The sequence below is a fragment of the Phascolarctos cinereus genome, unplaced genomic scaffold, assembly GCF_003287225.1.
Source record: "Phascolarctos cinereus isolate Bilbo 61053 unplaced genomic scaffold, phaCin_HiC Scaffold_4;HRSCAF=312, whole genome shotgun sequence".
NCBI classification, from domain to species: domain Eukaryota; kingdom Metazoa; phylum Chordata; class Mammalia; order Diprotodontia; family Phascolarctidae; genus Phascolarctos; species Phascolarctos cinereus.
In genome coordinates, this window is record NW_027555847.1 from 515,146,878 (window position 1) to 515,164,746 (window position 17,869).

The window sequence follows — 17,869 nt, forward strand, 5'->3', positions numbered from 1 at the left end:
TAATCTTTTTATCTTAGGCCTGTAGACTTAGTGGAACCCTGAAAAAAGGACTTTGGGAGGAAAATAAGTAGCCACTCTCTGCATAAACACATGCTTTCTACTTTCCATGGACATTTTTATACTAAATCAAATAAAGATTTTGCTTTAAAAAAAGTACCTGCCCTCACAGAGCTTATATTTTAATAGGGAAGACAACACATACGTATACACATACCTGAAATGGAAATAAAGAGGAAGGGGGAGGTAGCCTTTGAGGGGAAGGCAATAACAGATAGGAGGACATGAAAGGCCTAAAAGGAAGTGGCTCTTAAGCTGACTCTTAAAGGAAGCCAGAGATTCTAAGCAGGGCAAAGAAGGGTAATTGGGAGAGGAATTCAGGCATGAGAAACAGCCAGTGTGAAAGCACGGAGACAGATGAATCATCATGTGTGAGGAAGAACAAGTAGGCCAGTACGTCTAGACCACAGAATACGTGGAAAGTAGTATTATATAAGAAGACTGGAAAGGTAGAAAGGACCAGGTAGTTTTAAAAGTTTAAATACCAAATAAAGGAGTTTATATTTTTTCCTAGAGCTAGTAGAAGGACATTAGAGTTTGAGTATGGGGGTGACATGATCACCTACACTTTAGGAAAATCCATTTGGCAATGGTTTGGAGTAGTGATGTCAAACTCAAATAGAAATGGATGTCTACCAACTGCATATTGACTTTAAAAACCACATGGGTTTTCTATTTTTGTCTTGTTAAAAGATTTCCTAGGGGCAGCTAGGTGGCACAGTGGATAGAATACTGGCCCTGGAGTTCAAATGTGGCCTCAGACACATAACACTCTCTAGCTGTGTGACCCTGGGCAAGTCACTTAACCCCCTTGCCTAGTCAAAAAAAGAACAAAAACAACAACAACAAAAGATTTCCTAATTACATTTTAATCTAGTTCTGGCCTCACTTGGAAAAACTCCAGGTCTGCAGGGAGTTTGATACCTCTACTGTGGAGGATGGCATGGAATAAGGAGAGACTTGAGACAAGTCTAGTTAGAAGCCTCATGCAATAATTGAGGTAAGCAGTGATAAGGGGGCAGCTAAGTGACTTAGTGGATAGAGTGCTGGGTCCAAAGTCGGGAAGACTTATCTTTCTGAGTTTGAATCTGGCCTCAGACACTAGTTGGGTGACCCTCAGCAAGTTACTTAACTCTGTGTGCCTCAGTTTCCTCATCTGTAAAATGAACTGGAGGAAGAAATGTCAAACTATTCTCATATCTTTGCCAAGAAAATCCCAAATGGCTTCCTTCTCTCTTTCCTGTCGGCCCGGACGGCAGCAGCATAGATAAGTGCCGTGGTCTTTGTGCTGCTAGAAAACTCAGAAGCCACAGGAGAGACCAAAAGTGACATGACAAACAATATAAGAAAGCCCATTTGGGCACTGCCTTGAAGGCCAACCCATTTGGAGGAGCATCTCATGCAAAAGGGATTGTCTTGGAAAAAATTGGTGTGGAAGCTAAGCAGCCCAGGTCTGCCATTGGGAAATGTGTGAGAGTCCAGCTGATTAAGAACGGCAGAAAAATCACTGCCTTCATTCCCAATGGTGGCTGCTTGAACTTTATTGAGGGAAATGATGAAGTTTTGGTTGCTGGATTTGGTTGAAAAGGTCATGCTGTTGGTGATATTCCTGGAGTCCAATTCAAGGTTGTAAAAGTTGCAGGTGTTTCTCTTCTGGCCTTGTACAAAGGCAAGAAGGAAAGACCAAGATCATAAAAATTGTGTGATGTCTTTGTCATAGTAAAAAATTTCCACGTTAAAAAAAAAATCCCAAATGGAGTCATGAAGAGTCGGACGCAACTGAAACAGCTGAAATAACAAGTGATAAAGTATGGAATTAGAATAGTAGATGTGCAGGTAGAAAGAAGGGAAGATGTGAAAGAGCTATTATTGAGAAAGAACTTACGATATTTAGCTGTTGACTGGATATAGGTAGTAAACAAGAAGAGGAGCGCAGGAGACCACCAATGTTCCAAACCCAAGTGACGAAAACCATAGTAGTGGTTACTTTTACAGCTATGGGGAAATTTGGAAGAATGGTGATTTGGGGGAAGAAAAATAATTAGTTTTAATGTGAATCTGTTGAGTTTGAGGTGCCTGAACTATAGAATATCTGTGTCCCATTGGCTGTTGGTAATGCAGGACTGGACCTTGGGAGAGAGGGTAAGATGGGAAATCTTAGAGTCATCTCCATAGATATGATAAACCCATGGGAGCTATTGTGATCACTAAGTGAGATAGTATAGAAGGAGAAGAGGACCTATGTTAGAACCTTGGGGAACATCCATGTATAATGAGCATGGTGTAATTAAAGATTCAGCAAGTGAGACTGAGAAGTATCAGGAAGGTTGGAGGTTCTGAGAGTAGAATCTGGAAAACCCAGAAGGGAATTTGATACTGAGAAGGGAAGAGAGTATACCCTGAGCAGGAGTGATGGCCTGGAAAAGTACTGAAGGATGGAGCGACTAGAGGTCATGATGAGGACCAAAACTAAGTTTAGAAAGAGAAAGGCAAAAAGAGAAATGGAATGATAAAAGATTATGATCACATGTGGAAATTTCAGAAAGTAGAAAATACATGAAAGTAGAACACTTGTGAGTGATGCCAAGGTCAAGAGTATAACCATCTCTGTGTGGAAGTAAGCTGAAATGGAGGAATAGGTCACGGGACTTGCGAAAATTATAGAAATGTGAAGTTAGTATACTTGAGGGATTATCATTATAACTGTTTAAGTCTCCTAGTATAGGAGCAAGATTTGGGATGGAGAAGAAGACTGAGCCAAGCACTGAACTCATCAACAAAGGAGGGAGAATGTTCTGTAGATAATGGCTGTCAGAGTCTGGATTGGATGATAAAAATGGATTGTGTGATCCTCAGAGGAGGAGAGGTTGTGGAGTGATGGTGAGAAAAGGAGTCTAGAAGTAGCAGTGGGGAACAAGAAATAGTCTGATACCTCTAACATGATGAGTGAATCAGAAGTATGAGTTAAAGTACATCCAGTCCTGAAAAGGGTGTCCGGGGATTCAGTGTCATCTGGAGGGAGCCAGGACTCAGGAAGTGCCATAAGATGGAAGAAGCAAGAGAAGAAATGGTATAAAATGAGAGAAAGCTTGTTAATTATGAAACAGGTTACTAGAGGGCACAGTGAAAAGGACAAGCAGATCTAGAGGGTTTGTGGGGTAAAGTTGAGGTGAATAGGAATGAGAGAGATTTGTTCTTCTGTAAGGAATGAGGAGAGAAAGGGGGAATGGGAACGTGCTAGCTTCTGAATCCGGGGAAGATAACAGTAAAGTCTACTGATGAAGATAAAGAATTAGGGGGCAGCTAGGTGGCACAGTAGGTAGAGCACCAGCCCTGAAGTCAGGAGTACCTGAGTTCAAATCGGGCCTCAAACCAAACACTTGACACTTACTAGCTGTGTGACCCTGGGCAAGTCACTTAACCCCAATTGCCTTAAAAAAAAAAAAAAGGAAAAAAAAGAATTAGAATTTCAAGATTGGCCCTCTCAATGGCAATATAGATTTCAGCTGCCCAATCTGTTGTGTTACTGTGTGCTAGGAGGCATCTGAAAGCCCACCTCATGACAGGCGTGAGTAGGAGGTGGTGTGTTCCTGAGCAGGAGGCTGCAGTGTCCTGGAACAATCTAGGGCAAGCCTGGTGGTAGTATATGAAAAATGCCTTTCTGGGCAGACTGTGGCATTCTATTGGATTGCCATGCCATTCCAATGAGTTAGTATTTCAGACCAACATACGTTGAAAATGGACATGGAATTGATCTCAGAAATGGAGAAGGAAAAGTGATAGGATTTGATAGCATTTAGCTATCTGTTCAGTGCTGTGTATTTTGAAAAGAGCATGGTGTCATGAGCTGCTGAAGCAGCTAGTTGACTCAGTGGATAGAGTATTCAGCCTGGAGTCAGGAAGACCTAAGTTCAAATTTGGCCTCAGAAACTTAGTAACTGTGTGACTCTGGGCAAGTCACCATCTGCCTCAGTTTCTTCATCTGTAAAATGGAGATGATAATAATAGCACCTACTTCTCAGAGTTGTGAGAATCAAAGTGATGTTAAGTGTAAAGGACTTTGCACAGTGCCTGGCACATAGTAGGTACCATATAAATGTTTATTTCATCACCACCACTGCCACAGCATATTCTTCCTGAATGGTTTAAAAGAAAAATGAAAATTCTGAGAGTAGAATGTTTGGCCTGCAAAGCAGAAATAATTGGCAGAATTGAAAAACTTGAATCCACAGTGGCAAGTCTAACCAGTGAATCCATTGAAAGGATAATTAATTGAGAATGCAAATACCCGGAAGTGAGGGACAGTCTGGAAGAAGAGAAACAAAAAGCAATAACACTAAAGAAAGCATACTCTCCATATAAGCAAAACATAATGATTTTTAAGGAGTATAGGCCTCGCAGAAGAATATGGCAAGTCAACAAACTTAAACAGTATAATATAAGAAATAATATAAGAAAACTATGACTGGAACTTCTGAACACAGAAAACAAAGTGCCAGTCAAAAAAACAAACAAACAGATGATTACCTTCAGAAAAAAACTCAAGACCACGAATTTCAAGAAATATACTTGTTAAATTAAACATTTCCATTAAGAAACAACTTCTATAAGCAACCAGAAGACCTCCAGATATTAAGGAAAGGAAATTAAAATAGCGTAAGACTATTAATCATTCACCAAAAAACACAAAAGGGAATGGAATAATGTGTTTTAAAGAGTAGTCAAACCCAGATGCAACCCAAGGTGACATGCCTGGCAAATCTGAACTTAACCGTAAATGAAAAAATATAGATGTTCAATAATAAAGAGCCGTTCAGAATATTCTTAGAGATCCAGACCCAAAGAGAATATTTACTTGTCAGACATCCAAGAAAAAAGAAATACAAGGATAAATAAATACAGCAACCGAGGACAACAAAATAAGAGCAGAAATACTGTTAAGAGATTTCTTTCTAAATATACAAGAGGAAAGATAGATGAAAGCAAAGGCAAATAGAAGTACTGACTGAGAAACAGACCTGAAACATGAATTAAACCTCATAATACCTCAATAGGTGAATCAGTGGGTTTTTTTGTGGGACTAAATTACAAAATGGAAGGGAGCATAAAAAGAAGATATATCCTAATGTAGTCAAAGGCTAACAACAAAGGGAAAATAACTCCAGTAGCCTGTCAGGAAGAAAAGTAGTCTAGAGGAGAATGGATGAGGAAGCAAAAGGGGAGATTGAAAAGGGGGATAGAAAAAGGGATACCTTGTTTCAGTAATAGGGGTGGGGTACCACTGATGAATGGTCTTATAGGAGAAGAAGGATATTCCATAAAGGGAGGTGAAAACCTTATAGTGAGTATTTGATGCTTAGAGATGGCTCATTCTGCCCCAGAAGAAGGGAAATTGGAGTTCCTGGGAGCACCTGACACCCAGAAGAGAGAGGAGTCAGTAAATTAGGGAAAAGATTTTGAAGAAAATGTGACCAAGGAAAGGGCAAAGATCAATACTGAACTGCACAATAGGGGACATAGGAAGAATCCTATCATGAGGCAGTATCCTGTCACCTACATTTATTGTTATTTTTGAGAGTGACACAACAGAAAAAAAGCAGAGTAATGGGACAAAGCAATAAAATGAACATTTTAAAAGAAAGAATCCAAAGTAAGTGCCTTAAAATTGTTAATTCATGGGGAATACAGGGACTAAAGAAGAAATAAATAAATATAAGTTCTGTGGATCAAAGAATAAAAGTCTAGAAGAGAGAGAAAGAAAGAGATGAAGAGAAATTGTGAGGAAAATAAGAAGGAAATCTTTTTTCCAAAAAAAAAAAGCACAGAAAGTGATAAAAATTCTACTTTGAGTCAATACTTCTATCTGCTCTATCCTTAAAGAAATTGGTGTTTCTAAGAGTGAGACACAACAGAAAAAGGGCAGGGGACAAGATTTGCTAGGCAATAATAGAAACTGTTTTGAAGAGAACCAATAGTAGGTACCTCAAAAGTTTTAGTTCCTTGAGAAATGTAGAAATTAAAGGATCATATAAGTATAAGCACGATGAATCAAAAAAATAAAAACCTAAGATAGGAAGGGAAGATGCATAATAGAATAAAGAAAGAAATGGCTCAGAAAATGACATTTTAAAAGCTAAGAAACAAGGACAAGAGAGGAAAGGGGATTCTACTTGACTAACCAAGAAGAAAAATAGAGGAAGTCAGAAAGATAAAGGAACTAATAAACAAAACTTCAAAACCAGGGAAAGGAGTAACTGAGGGGTGGAAGGGAAGGAGAAGAGAGCTGGTGAAAATAGGACCACCTTAAAAAAGTTTAAGGTAATTTAATTGAAAAGACATAGTACTATGTTTACAACAGAAGAGAAAATCATTGTTTCTATTATTTATTCATTTTAGAGACAAATTATTGTTAATATTGGAGGCAAGTGAAAAATATATGCCTAAGTCATAACTTTCATTCCATCAATAAGCATTTATTAGGCACCAGTTATGTGCCAGGCATTAGGCTAAGTGCTGGTGATACAAAGAAAGGCAAAAGACAACCCCTGCTCTCAAGCTTACATTCTGTCGGGGAGACAAGATGAAAAGATGTATATAAGCAAGGTTATATACAGGATAAATAGAAAATAATCCACAGAGGAAAGGCACTAGAATTAAGAGGAATTAGAAAATCTTTCTTATAGAGGGATTTCTACAGGAACTCGAAGGAAGCCGGAAGCAGAGATAAGGAGGGAGAGCATTCCAGGCATGGATAAGAGCCAAAGAAAATGCCTTTAAATGTAATTGTTTTAAACAATCAAATAAAATGAAAAACTAACAGATTGGATAAGAAAACAAAACCCCCAAATCTGTTGCTTACAAGAAACACATTTTTAAAACGGAAGACATACACAGAGTAAAAATGAAGGGCTAGAGAAAAATTTTTTTACTACGTACCAAGCAAATCCAGGAAAGCAGAAGATGCAATCATGCTATCAAAATCAAAATATAAAAAGGGATAAACAAGGAGACTGTATCATGCTGAAAGGAACCATAGACAACAAACCTATATCAGTATTAAATTGTATATACCCCAATGCCTTAGCATCTAAATTCATAAAGGAAACATTCCTGTGTGGGAAGATGATACATGTAACTCCTAAGAACTTTATCATTAGGGCAGTTAGAAGGAATCTATATAGACAGAGGAAATAGATGTGAGTCAGTTATGTTGGGATGATCTCCTTTTAAAAAACAGAGTGAGGGGGCAGCTAGGTGGTACAGTGGATAGACCACTGGCCCTGGATTCAGGAAGACCTGTGTTCAAATCCGGCCTCAGGCACATAACCCTTACTACCTGTGTGACCCTGGGCAAGTCACTTAACCTCATTTCCTAACCCCCCCCCAAAAAAAATGGAGTGAGAAAGGGGTGTACTTGGAGAAGGGGGAAGGGAAAGGTAAAATGGGGAGATTTTCCTCACATAAAAGAGGTGTACAAGGAAAAATTTTTATAGTGGAGGGGAAACTGGGATGGGAGTGGAAGGTAATGCTTGAACCTCACTCTTATCGGAATTGGTTCAAAGATGGAAGAATATACACACACACATACATTCAGTTGGATATAGAAATCCATCTTAACTAATAGGGAAATAGAGAAAGGGAATAAGAAATATGGGGAGGTGGATTATAATGATAAAAGGGAAGATGATTGAGGGAGGCAGTGGTCAGAAGCAAAACCGACTTTTGAGAAGGGACAAGATAAAAAGAGAGAAAGATAAGCAGAAGAAAATAGGATGGAGGGAAATACACAGTAGTCATAACTGTGAATATGAGTGGGATGAGCTCACCCATAAAATGAGTTTTATAGCCAAATGGATTAGAAACTAGAATCCAACAATATGTCATTTACAAGAGACACGCTTGAAACAGAAAGACACAGTTAAGATAAAAAGCTGGAGCAGAATATATTATGCTTCAGCTGAAGTGTAAAAGTAAGGAATAGCAATCATGATCTCAGACAAAGCAAAAACAAAAATAAATTTAATTAAAAGAGATTATCAGGAAAAGGATGTGTTGCTAAAATGTACCATAGACAAGTGATGTAAAAAGGGCGAGGGGCAAATTTTTCTGATAAAGTTCTTATTTCTCAAATATATAGAGAACAGAATCAAATGTATAAAAATAAGAGCCATTGTCCAATTGATGAATTGTCAAAGGATATGAACAGGCAGTTTTCAGAAAAAGAAGTCAAAGCTGTCTATAGTCGTATGAAAAAAAATGCTCTAAATCACTTTTGATTAGAGAAATGCAAATTAAAACAACTCTGAGATACCACCTCACACCTGTCAGAAAAGACAAATGCTATAGGGAATGAGGGAAAATTGGTACACCTATAAACTGTTGGTGGAGTTGTGAGCTGGTCCAGTCATTCTGGGGAAGAATTTGGAACCATGCCCAAAAGGCTATAAAACTGTGCATACCCTTTAACCCAGCAGTACCACTACTATGTCTGTGCCCTAAAGAGATAAAAGGAAAAGGAGCTCTATGTACAAAAATATTTATAGCAATTGTTTTTATGGTGGCAAGGAATTGGAAATCGCAGGGAGGCTTATCAATTGGGGAATGGCTGAACAAGTTGTGGCATATGGTTGTAGTGGAGTACTATTGTGTTGTAAGAAATGATGGCGAGATGAGGGGAGGTTCAGAAAAAACATAGCAAGACCTATATGAACTGATGCAGACTGAAATGAGAAGAGCCAGATTGTTGTGTAGTAACAGCAATGTGGTAATGATGATCAACTGTAAAAGACTTGGCTGTTCTGAACAGTACAGTGATCTAAGACAATTCCAAAGGACTCATGATGAGCAAATGCTAACCACTTCAGAGCGAATTGATGAACTCTGAGTACAAATTGAAATATAAATTTTCTCACTTTATTTTTCTTGCTTTTTGTGATATGGCAGATATGGAAATATGTTCTGTGTGATTTCATATGTATAATTCATATTATTTTGCTTCCCTTCTCAGTGGATAGCATAGGGGTTGGAGGAAGAGAATTTGGAATTCAAAAATTTTATTTTAAATATTAAAAATATTTTTTTAAAAAAGGGCGATTCTTCCACATTACTAAAAAATACATCAAGTATCTGAGAATCAGTCCACTAAAGCACAGAAAATATTTGTATAGATTCAATTACAAACTATTCCTTAAAGAAATAAAGAACAACTTAAATAGCTGGAGAAATATTCAGTGCTCATGGCTGGGCTGGGCTAAAATAATAAAAATTACAATACTACCAAAGTTAATTTGCACTTTAATGCTATACTAATCAAATTATTAAAAGAGTGCTTTACAGAATTTGATAGAATAATAACAATTAATTTGGAAAAAGAAAAGATCTAGAATATCAAGGAAAATGATGAAAAGATACAGAGACAAATGAGGAATAACACTTCTAGGCCTTAAACTATATAATAAAGCAATAGTTATCAAAAACCATGTGGTATTGGTTAAATAGGTACATTTATGGAACAAGATAGACAAGGCAGAATCAGGAATGATGGAACTCAGTAACCCAATTTTTTTAAAATGGAAAATTTAAATTACTTAGGAAAGAACTCCCTATTTGATTTTTTTTAACCTGCTGGAAAAACTGGAAAGAAATATGGCAGAAGTTAGATATAGACCAACACGATACCATATTCCATATTGTATTCTAAATGGATATGTAATCTTTATATTAAAAATCATATTATTTGAAAAATTAGAAGAGGAGCAGATTATATACCTCTCACAGCTTTGGGGAGGAGATGTAGTTTGAACCAAAAAAAGGATTTAGCGACAATTACAAAAGATAGTATATATATAACTTTTACATGAATCTAATGGAATATTACTGTCTTATAAGAAATGATGAATACAGAAAAAAATGGAAAGAGTTACTTGAACTGATGCAGAGTGGAGTAAGTAGAGCCAATAAAATAACACGCATAACTATAGTAATGTAGATGGTAAGAACAACTGACAGAAAAGAAAAATCAAAAGTGAATGTTGCAAAATTATAAAGAAGAAATATGGCTTGAAGGAAAAGATATGACAGCATCCTTCCAACCCACTTCCTCCAGGACTGTGGGTGTTACACATCACACATTTTTTGGACTTTTACAATGTACTGATTGGTTTACTGATTTTTTCCTTTTTTTTTTTTGCCTTGAAAAATACTATTTACTATAAGGGGTGGCTCCCTAGAAGGAAGAGGATAAAGGAGAGGAATGCTGGAGAAAACTATAGTAAAGTAAAAAACAAAAGACATCTATAAAAATTTTTATAAAATAAATAGAAATTATAGTTATTTTAGTAACCCCAAACTTTTCCTTTAAACAAAGGTCTATCTTTTTAATATCAATATTCTTCTGATGTTTTATGTCTGAGAATAACCAAATACTACACTCTTCTAAGAATTGAAGTTGAAGATCATCCAAAAGGCAGTGGTTTGAGCATGAGCAGGCTACTGCAATATATGCAACCCATGGAAATCCAGAAATTATGAAGAAGTGATGTAAAAGTTGTAATTACATAAATGTATGGGGTTTTTTAATAGGCAGCGCTTGGGAAATGGCTGAACAAATTATGGCATATGGATGTGATAAAATATTATTGCAGTGGGAGGAATGACCAAAAAAAGATTATTTCAGAGAAATTCAGGAAGATTTATACAAACTGATACAGAGTGAAGATAGCAGAACAAGGAAAACAGTTTATACAATAATATTGTAAAGCAAAACACCCTTAAAAAACTTAAAAACTACGATCAATAATTCCTAACCAAGTCTTCAGGGGGACCAGTGATAAAGCGTGCTGCCTACCTCATGATATTATCAAAGATAAGCAAGTCAGTTTTGAAAGTTACATGTTGAATTTATTACATGCTTTTAAAATGTACTTAATAGGGTTGCAGTTTCATATATAATCTTCTCTTTCTGTTCTGTTAGTGGAAATGCTGATTTTATTTAGTGTTAAGTTCAAAGTAAAATAAATGGGTTTTTTTTTTATTTGGAAAGGTGATACATCCAAAGAGGATCCATGGCAACAATGAAAGATAACATATTTTCAGCCATTAGTGTTACACTGGTGTCTTTGTCATGACGAATCAACAAGGAAATTCCCCAGCACACTGCTTGTACCTTACTACAGAAAACTTTTGAGGGAATGAGGTCAAGTTACATAGTGTTGCCAGGCATCAATGAGCTGTTATCTGCATTATTAGAGAGAGATGATTATCCATATCCATGACATAACAAATCCATTGGGTTATTGGAATATCCATTTAGAGCTTATTATATTTGACCTCAAATGCTCATCTAAACTTATTTCCTACCAAACTGTTTATAGTTTTCATAGTAATTCTTATTGAATATTAATAGGAAGTCCTTTCACTAGTAGCTTGTGTGGGTTTATCAAGAACCTGACTGCTATGTTATCTTGCTTCAGAGCTTTGCTTTATCTAATCTGTTCTACCTTTCTACTTTTCTTTTAACCAGAACTATATAGTTTTTAAGTCTTACTGTTTTATAACTTAGTTTGAAATGTCAGTGCTAGCCTGTTTCATTCCTTTTTTTATTATGTCCATTGAGATATTCTAGACTTTTTTATTTCTACAAATTGATTTTTTGGTTATCTTATCTAACACTATAAAGTAACTCCTTGTCCATCTCTCATTGCATTAAAGCTGTAAACTAATTTGGGTAGTATCATCTCTTCAACTATAATGGTATGACACAACTATGAAAAATGAATGGCTCGCCAATATTTTGTCTTCCTTTTTTTCTGTAAAGATCATTTTGTAATTGTATTTATATAGGTCCCACATGTATATTGGTAGGTTAAAAGAATATTTTATGCTTTAGCAATCTTGAATTGAGTTTCTTTCTACCTTTTACTCCTAGGTTTATTAGTAACATTCAGAAAGGTTGGTTATTTGGGTACATTTTGTATTATGATACTTTAATGAAGCTATTGCTTTAATTTTTTCACTGAATCTCAGTTTTTCTAATTCATTATGTTATCTGAAAGCCTCCTTTTTGCCTGTCCTTCCTTTCTTTCTTTCTTTTTTTGTCTAGTTGCTGTAATGAGCAATTTTAGCATTGTATCAAGTGGAGATAATAGGATCCTTTTCTTTACTCCCAGTATTGTTGAGAAAGCTTGTTGTGTTACTCTTATTACAAATAATGGTGCCTTTTAGTTTTAGGCAAAAACCTCTGACCTCACTCAACTGAAATGACTCTCTCCAAAATTACCAGAGATCTCTAACTGCTAATCTGCGGGCTTATATTTTTAAAAATCATTCCTCATCCTGCTTGACCTATCTACAGTATCTGAAGCTGCTGGCTTTCTTCTCCAGTATAATTTCTCCTTTCTTTCTGTTTTCCTGACACTGTTCTCTTGGTTCTTGTCTTCCTTTTCTCACTTTTCCTTCTCAGTCCTTTGTTGAGGGCGATTTCCTTGCTGACTTGTCATGATAAAGATCAAAAAAAAAAAGTAAGGACTAAAAATTTGTTATTTCTCCTTCTTGCCATGGATCCTCCATATCATACCTCCTAAACTGCTGTTCCCCAAGGCCCTCTCCTGTGCCCTCTTTTTTACTTATATCTTTTCAGTGAGCTCATCAGCTCAAATAGATTTATCATTTCAATGTAGCTGATTCCTGATGTGTATATCTAGATCTAGTCTTTCTCCTGAAGTGTCTTGCTTTACCAATTGCCTATTAGAAATTTTGACTTTTTTTTTTCCATTGAGGGGACCATTGGCCTTCCAGTCACTGAGGTTTGCAACTTCAATGTCTGTCATCTTTGATACCTCACTCTCACCCCACATATCCCAACAGTTGCTAAATCTTGTTTCTGCCTTCTCAACATTTCTTGTATCCATCCCTTTCTCACCATTCTCATGCATTTTACTAGTGCAGTGTATCATCACCTTTTGCCCAAACTATTGCAGTAGCCTTATGTTTGGTCTTCCTGCCTCAAGTCTGTCCCCTCTTCGTTCCTTTCATCACACAACTGCCAAAATGATTTCCCCGAAGTGCAGATCTAACCATATGACTCCTTTACTCAGTAATCTCCAATAACTTTCATTTACTATGATCAAGTAGAAGTTTCTTTGTTTGGCATTTTAAAGTCCTTCACAACCTGGCCCAACCTAACTTTCCAGCTTTATTGAAAATTCTCTTTCACAAACACATAGCACTGCCTGTTCCAGCTCTGTGCATTTGCATACCCTGTCCACTATAAAGATAATCTTTTCAACTCACCTTCATCTCTTTGAATATTTAGTTCCTTTTAAGGCTTAACTTAAGTATCACTTTCTGCATTATCCCTAGTTCTTGATTCTCCCACCCCAGCTGTTGGTGCCTTCTCTTCATATATATTTTCATATATACCTACTTATGTACATGTTGTCTCCCCCAGTTTAACTCTGTGAGGGTGTAACACCTAAGTTTCTGTAATTTATGTTGCTTGGAACAATCCAGTCCCAGTCTTCTCACCATATAGCAGTTCAAGGGCCATATGTGAATCACTGGGTGGTACCTTTTTCCTTTTCTTTTTCTCTTTCATAATTGACTGTAAGAAGTTGTGTGGTGTGTTTTGCTTATGGTTATCACCCCCAATACTTCTACTTTCCCTTTTTAAAATCAGTCTTATTTTTATTGATCCCTTTTGTTTTTATGTTGCCTTCTTTTCCAAATGTACCTGTAAGCCATCCCTTATAACAAAGATTTAAAAAGAGAGCAGAAAAGTTCCTCATTTCTATCTATGAGTATATTCTGTGCCTCTAAATCCCCAGTTCTCCAAAGAGGGCAAGGGAAAGGTACGTTTTCTCAACTATTTTCTAGGTCCAGACTTGGTCATTATGATTTAAATAGTGTATATAGTCTCAAGTTTTTGTTATTTCATTTACATGTGGAGTCACTGTATATATTATTTTCCTGGTTCTGATTGTGTTACTCTGTATCAGAATTTCCATTCTTTCTGAACTCTTCATATTGATCCTTTCTTACAACATAGTAATAATTGATTAGTTTCATGTACTACAGTTTGTTAGCCATTCCCTAATCAATAGGCATTTGTTCTGTTTCCACATGTTTGCTACTATAGAAAGTGCTGAGAGGAATATTTTAGTCTGTATGGAGCCTTTCTTGTTGTCTTTGACATCTTTAGATTATGTATGTAGCAGTGGGATCTTTGGGTCAAAGGTATACATTTTAGTTGCTCTTGTAGCATAATTCCAAATTTCCTTCCAGAATACATGAATCAATTTGTCTGTCTTCCCACAACCCCTCCAACATTGACTATTTCCATCTTTGATCCTTTTTAGTGAAGTAAAACCTCAGAGACTTTTTGATTTGCATTTCTCTTATTAGTGATTTGAAAATCATATGTTTGTTAATAATTTATAATTCTTTTGAGAATTGTTTGTTTATATACTTTAACATTGGGAGATGGCTTTTAGTCTTATATATTTGTGTTAATTTCCTATGTCTTGGATATTAGACCCTTTTAAGATAGAGATATTTTGTGAAAGATTTTTTCCTAATCATCAGTTTCCTTTCTTATCCTAACTTCATTAATTTATTTCATGCTAATATTTAATTTCAAGTAATCAAAATTATCTATTTTAATCTTTTGCTGTAGGTTGTAATATAATGAACTAAGTTATACAAGCCTCCTTACTGATAAAAACAAGTAATATGTTAGAGTATAAATAAAGGAAAAAAATTAATTTAGCATTTAATACTTTAAACATAAATTTATTGAATTACCCTGCAAAACAGAAAAGGTTTACAAAATAGATAATAATGATGTGATGGGGGAAAATAGATTTCTTACAGGAAAGGAAACAAACCTAAAACAGGAAGGCATTTTCAGATTTTAAAATGACCATTTGGAATAAAATTTATTATGTATTAGTTCACTCTAGAAAATCAGGAGATATAGTCAGATATTAGACAACATTAAGTTCAAATCAGAAATCACTGAGAGAGAAATATAGAAACTATCATTCTTAAAGATACAGTTTATATGGAAAATATATCAATAAACACAGACAACTAAATTTTTAAAGGAAAATTTAAATGAATTGAAAAAAGATTTTATACAGAATAATATTAAAAGAAAGTGCCTTCACCATCACACTGAGTACAGCAAGGCAGATAAAGAAAAATAAGAAGTCACAGGCTTGCATAGAACACTGAAAAAAATTAGATTTGAAGGCCATATAAGAACTGAAAATATTGGGGAATTTATTTAAATAAATAAAATATTCTTCAAGAATTTATAAAAATTGATCATGTTCTAAGGCATAAAAAAAGTATAAATGAAGATAGGAAAATTGTAATGGCCAAAAAACCTCACCATTATGTGACCAACCTGGTATAGAGAGCCTCTCCAAATTTAACTGGTCTATTCCTCAAACCCCTTTTATCACCAGAACCACGTTTAAACCCTTTCCTACTTACTAAGAACTTCTATAGCTTTTGTTCTGCTCATGAGGCCTCAGAGAACACAAGGTCATCTCCATTCCATAGTAAGGCACTGGAATGGAAATTTTATGGAGGATGTCATATTTATACAGTCTCAGAATATGGCCTATAGGCTGGCATGCATAGATTTTCAAGACTGTTTCTGAGGTTCTCTTCCAAAGAACAGTAGGGAAATAGCAAACTGATCACACCATTTTTAGAAGCAAGAAAAGCTATTAATTTCTACCTACTATAGACACATAGGAGGGCAGCTACATGGCACAGTGGATAAGCTGCTGGACCTAGAGTCAGGAAGACTTAACCTTCCTGAGTTCAAATCTGATCTCAGACACTTGGTAGCTATGTGCCCTGGGCAAATCACTTAACCCTGTTTGCCTCAGTTTCCTCATCTGCAAAAAATGAGCTGGAGAAGGAAATGGCAAATCACTCCAGTATTTTTGCCAAGAAACCCCTAAATGGGATCATAGCGTTCAGCACAACTGAAAGGACTGAACAACAACATAGAGATCTAGCTTTGAAGTCAGGAAGACTTGAGTTTAAGTCCTTGATTACATATTACCTGTCACTTAACCAAATGAGATATCAAGTGAGATAATATTTGTAAAAGTGCTTATCATAGTACATTGCACATAATTGGCAGTATATAGATCCTTATTCCTTTCCCTATTTAACCTTTCAACTGTAAGTTGCAGACTAGTTCCTGAAAGTGTTTCCACACCAGGAGCTCCCTACACTGGTAAAATTATAGGTATGGACGCCCCTGTGCCATCTCCCCCAAAAAAATACATGCCTGGAATTATAGGCTATGTTCAATTAAAAAGCTATTTATCGCTTTTTTTCTTGTCTGTCTTTCTTTTCTAACCAGTCAAGGGAAAATAATTTTTATTATGGAGGGGAAAGGGAAGGAAATAGGCATTTATTTAGCACCTGTTCTGGTTTCACACAAATAGTAACTGTCTGAGACTGGGTTTGAACTCAGGTCTTTCTAATTCCATTATGCAAATTCAAATATTATAGGCCTGAGTCTTTCCAGTTAATATTTTTTCTTGTATAGCTAGGTGTTCATGGTTCAGTAGTAATAATGGTTCCACTTAAAGGGATATGTTAAGAATTTGCCCCTGAGATAGATATTTCAGCCACATGCAGTTAGACCATGTATGTTATCTATAAGTCAGTGATTTCACATATGTCAGTTTAACATAGTCTATATTTGAGTAATCTATCAATTTAGTTTTGTAAGATGATGATGTGTAGTTTAATGATCATTTTTTGCTGTTTTCCGTAATAATACTGGGTTGACCGCATGAAAACATTTAATTGTTGAATTCATTGTGAATCTTCTAATTTAATTTTAAAAAATATTTTAGATATAATTCATCTATAAATACTCTTTGTATTCTAAAATTTAAGCAATGGAAGTCACTAGTTAATGTTCATCTATGTCATAGCTTTCATGTGGTCAGGAACTGATACCTTACTTTTATTGCCTTTAGTATCTAATGCAATGCTCTACTCTGCACATAATAGGTTCTCATTAAATGAGAGTTGAATTCAATTACATTTATAGAACTTAAAGAACTTAAATTGCTTAACATTGCAGATTGTCAAGCTGCTACTTCGACATGGTGGAAATGCATTTCAAGCCAACAAACACGGAGAGCGACCAGTGGATGTAGCAGAGACAGAAGAGTTAGAACTACTTCTGAAAAGAGAAGTGCCTCTGTCTGATGATGAAGAGAGCTTTACAGGTTAGTTCCACAAGAATGCATGTTAGATCATCTCATTGGCTGGATGTTTAAGATAGCATTATGAATTAGTTCATAATACATAAAATTTGTTGACCTTCTTTGAGTAATGTTAGCAAGTAATTCCTTTGATTAGTTTAATGTGCAGTTTTCTTAACGTGTATAACTTGTTGAAGTATATCTGTAGTACAGGTCTTATCACTTCTCTCCCAGAGAAGATAGTTCTACTTTCCTCCTTCCAAACCTAATTCACAAATACGGTTTGGAGGATATATGGCTAGAAAAATAGTTCTTGTGAAGAAGGCATAAGAGTTTTAATGGACTATGAGCTAAGTTCAGTATGAATCAGTGGTATGATATGACAGCAAAAGAAGCTAGTAGCATTTTAGACAGCGCTGATAGAAGTATAATGTACACAGTAAGGAAAGTGGTAGTCCCATGGAAATCTGCCTGTAGTCAGACTACATTTGAAATATTGGATCCAGTGCTGGGGTGCCACATTTCATATGAGACGTTGCAAGCTGGAGCATATCCAGAGAAGTGTGAAC

The 17,869-nt window shown here is 35.9% G+C and overlaps 1 protein-coding gene and 1 pseudogene across 1 annotated transcript in view; both read left to right on the forward strand.

The window, feature by feature from the left end:
- ANKRD12 (ankyrin repeat domain 12) overlaps positions 1-17,869 on the forward strand; it is a 196,272-nt gene that overhangs the window by 131,810 nt on the left and 46,593 nt on the right. Inside the window, 1 exon segment of the mRNA XM_020985535.2 lies at positions 17,177-17,324. Coding sequence (XP_020841194.1) covers positions 17,177-17,324 — 148 coding nt within the window.
- Positions 1,225-8,770, forward strand: LOC144457196 (small ribosomal subunit protein uS12 pseudogene; annotated as a pseudogene).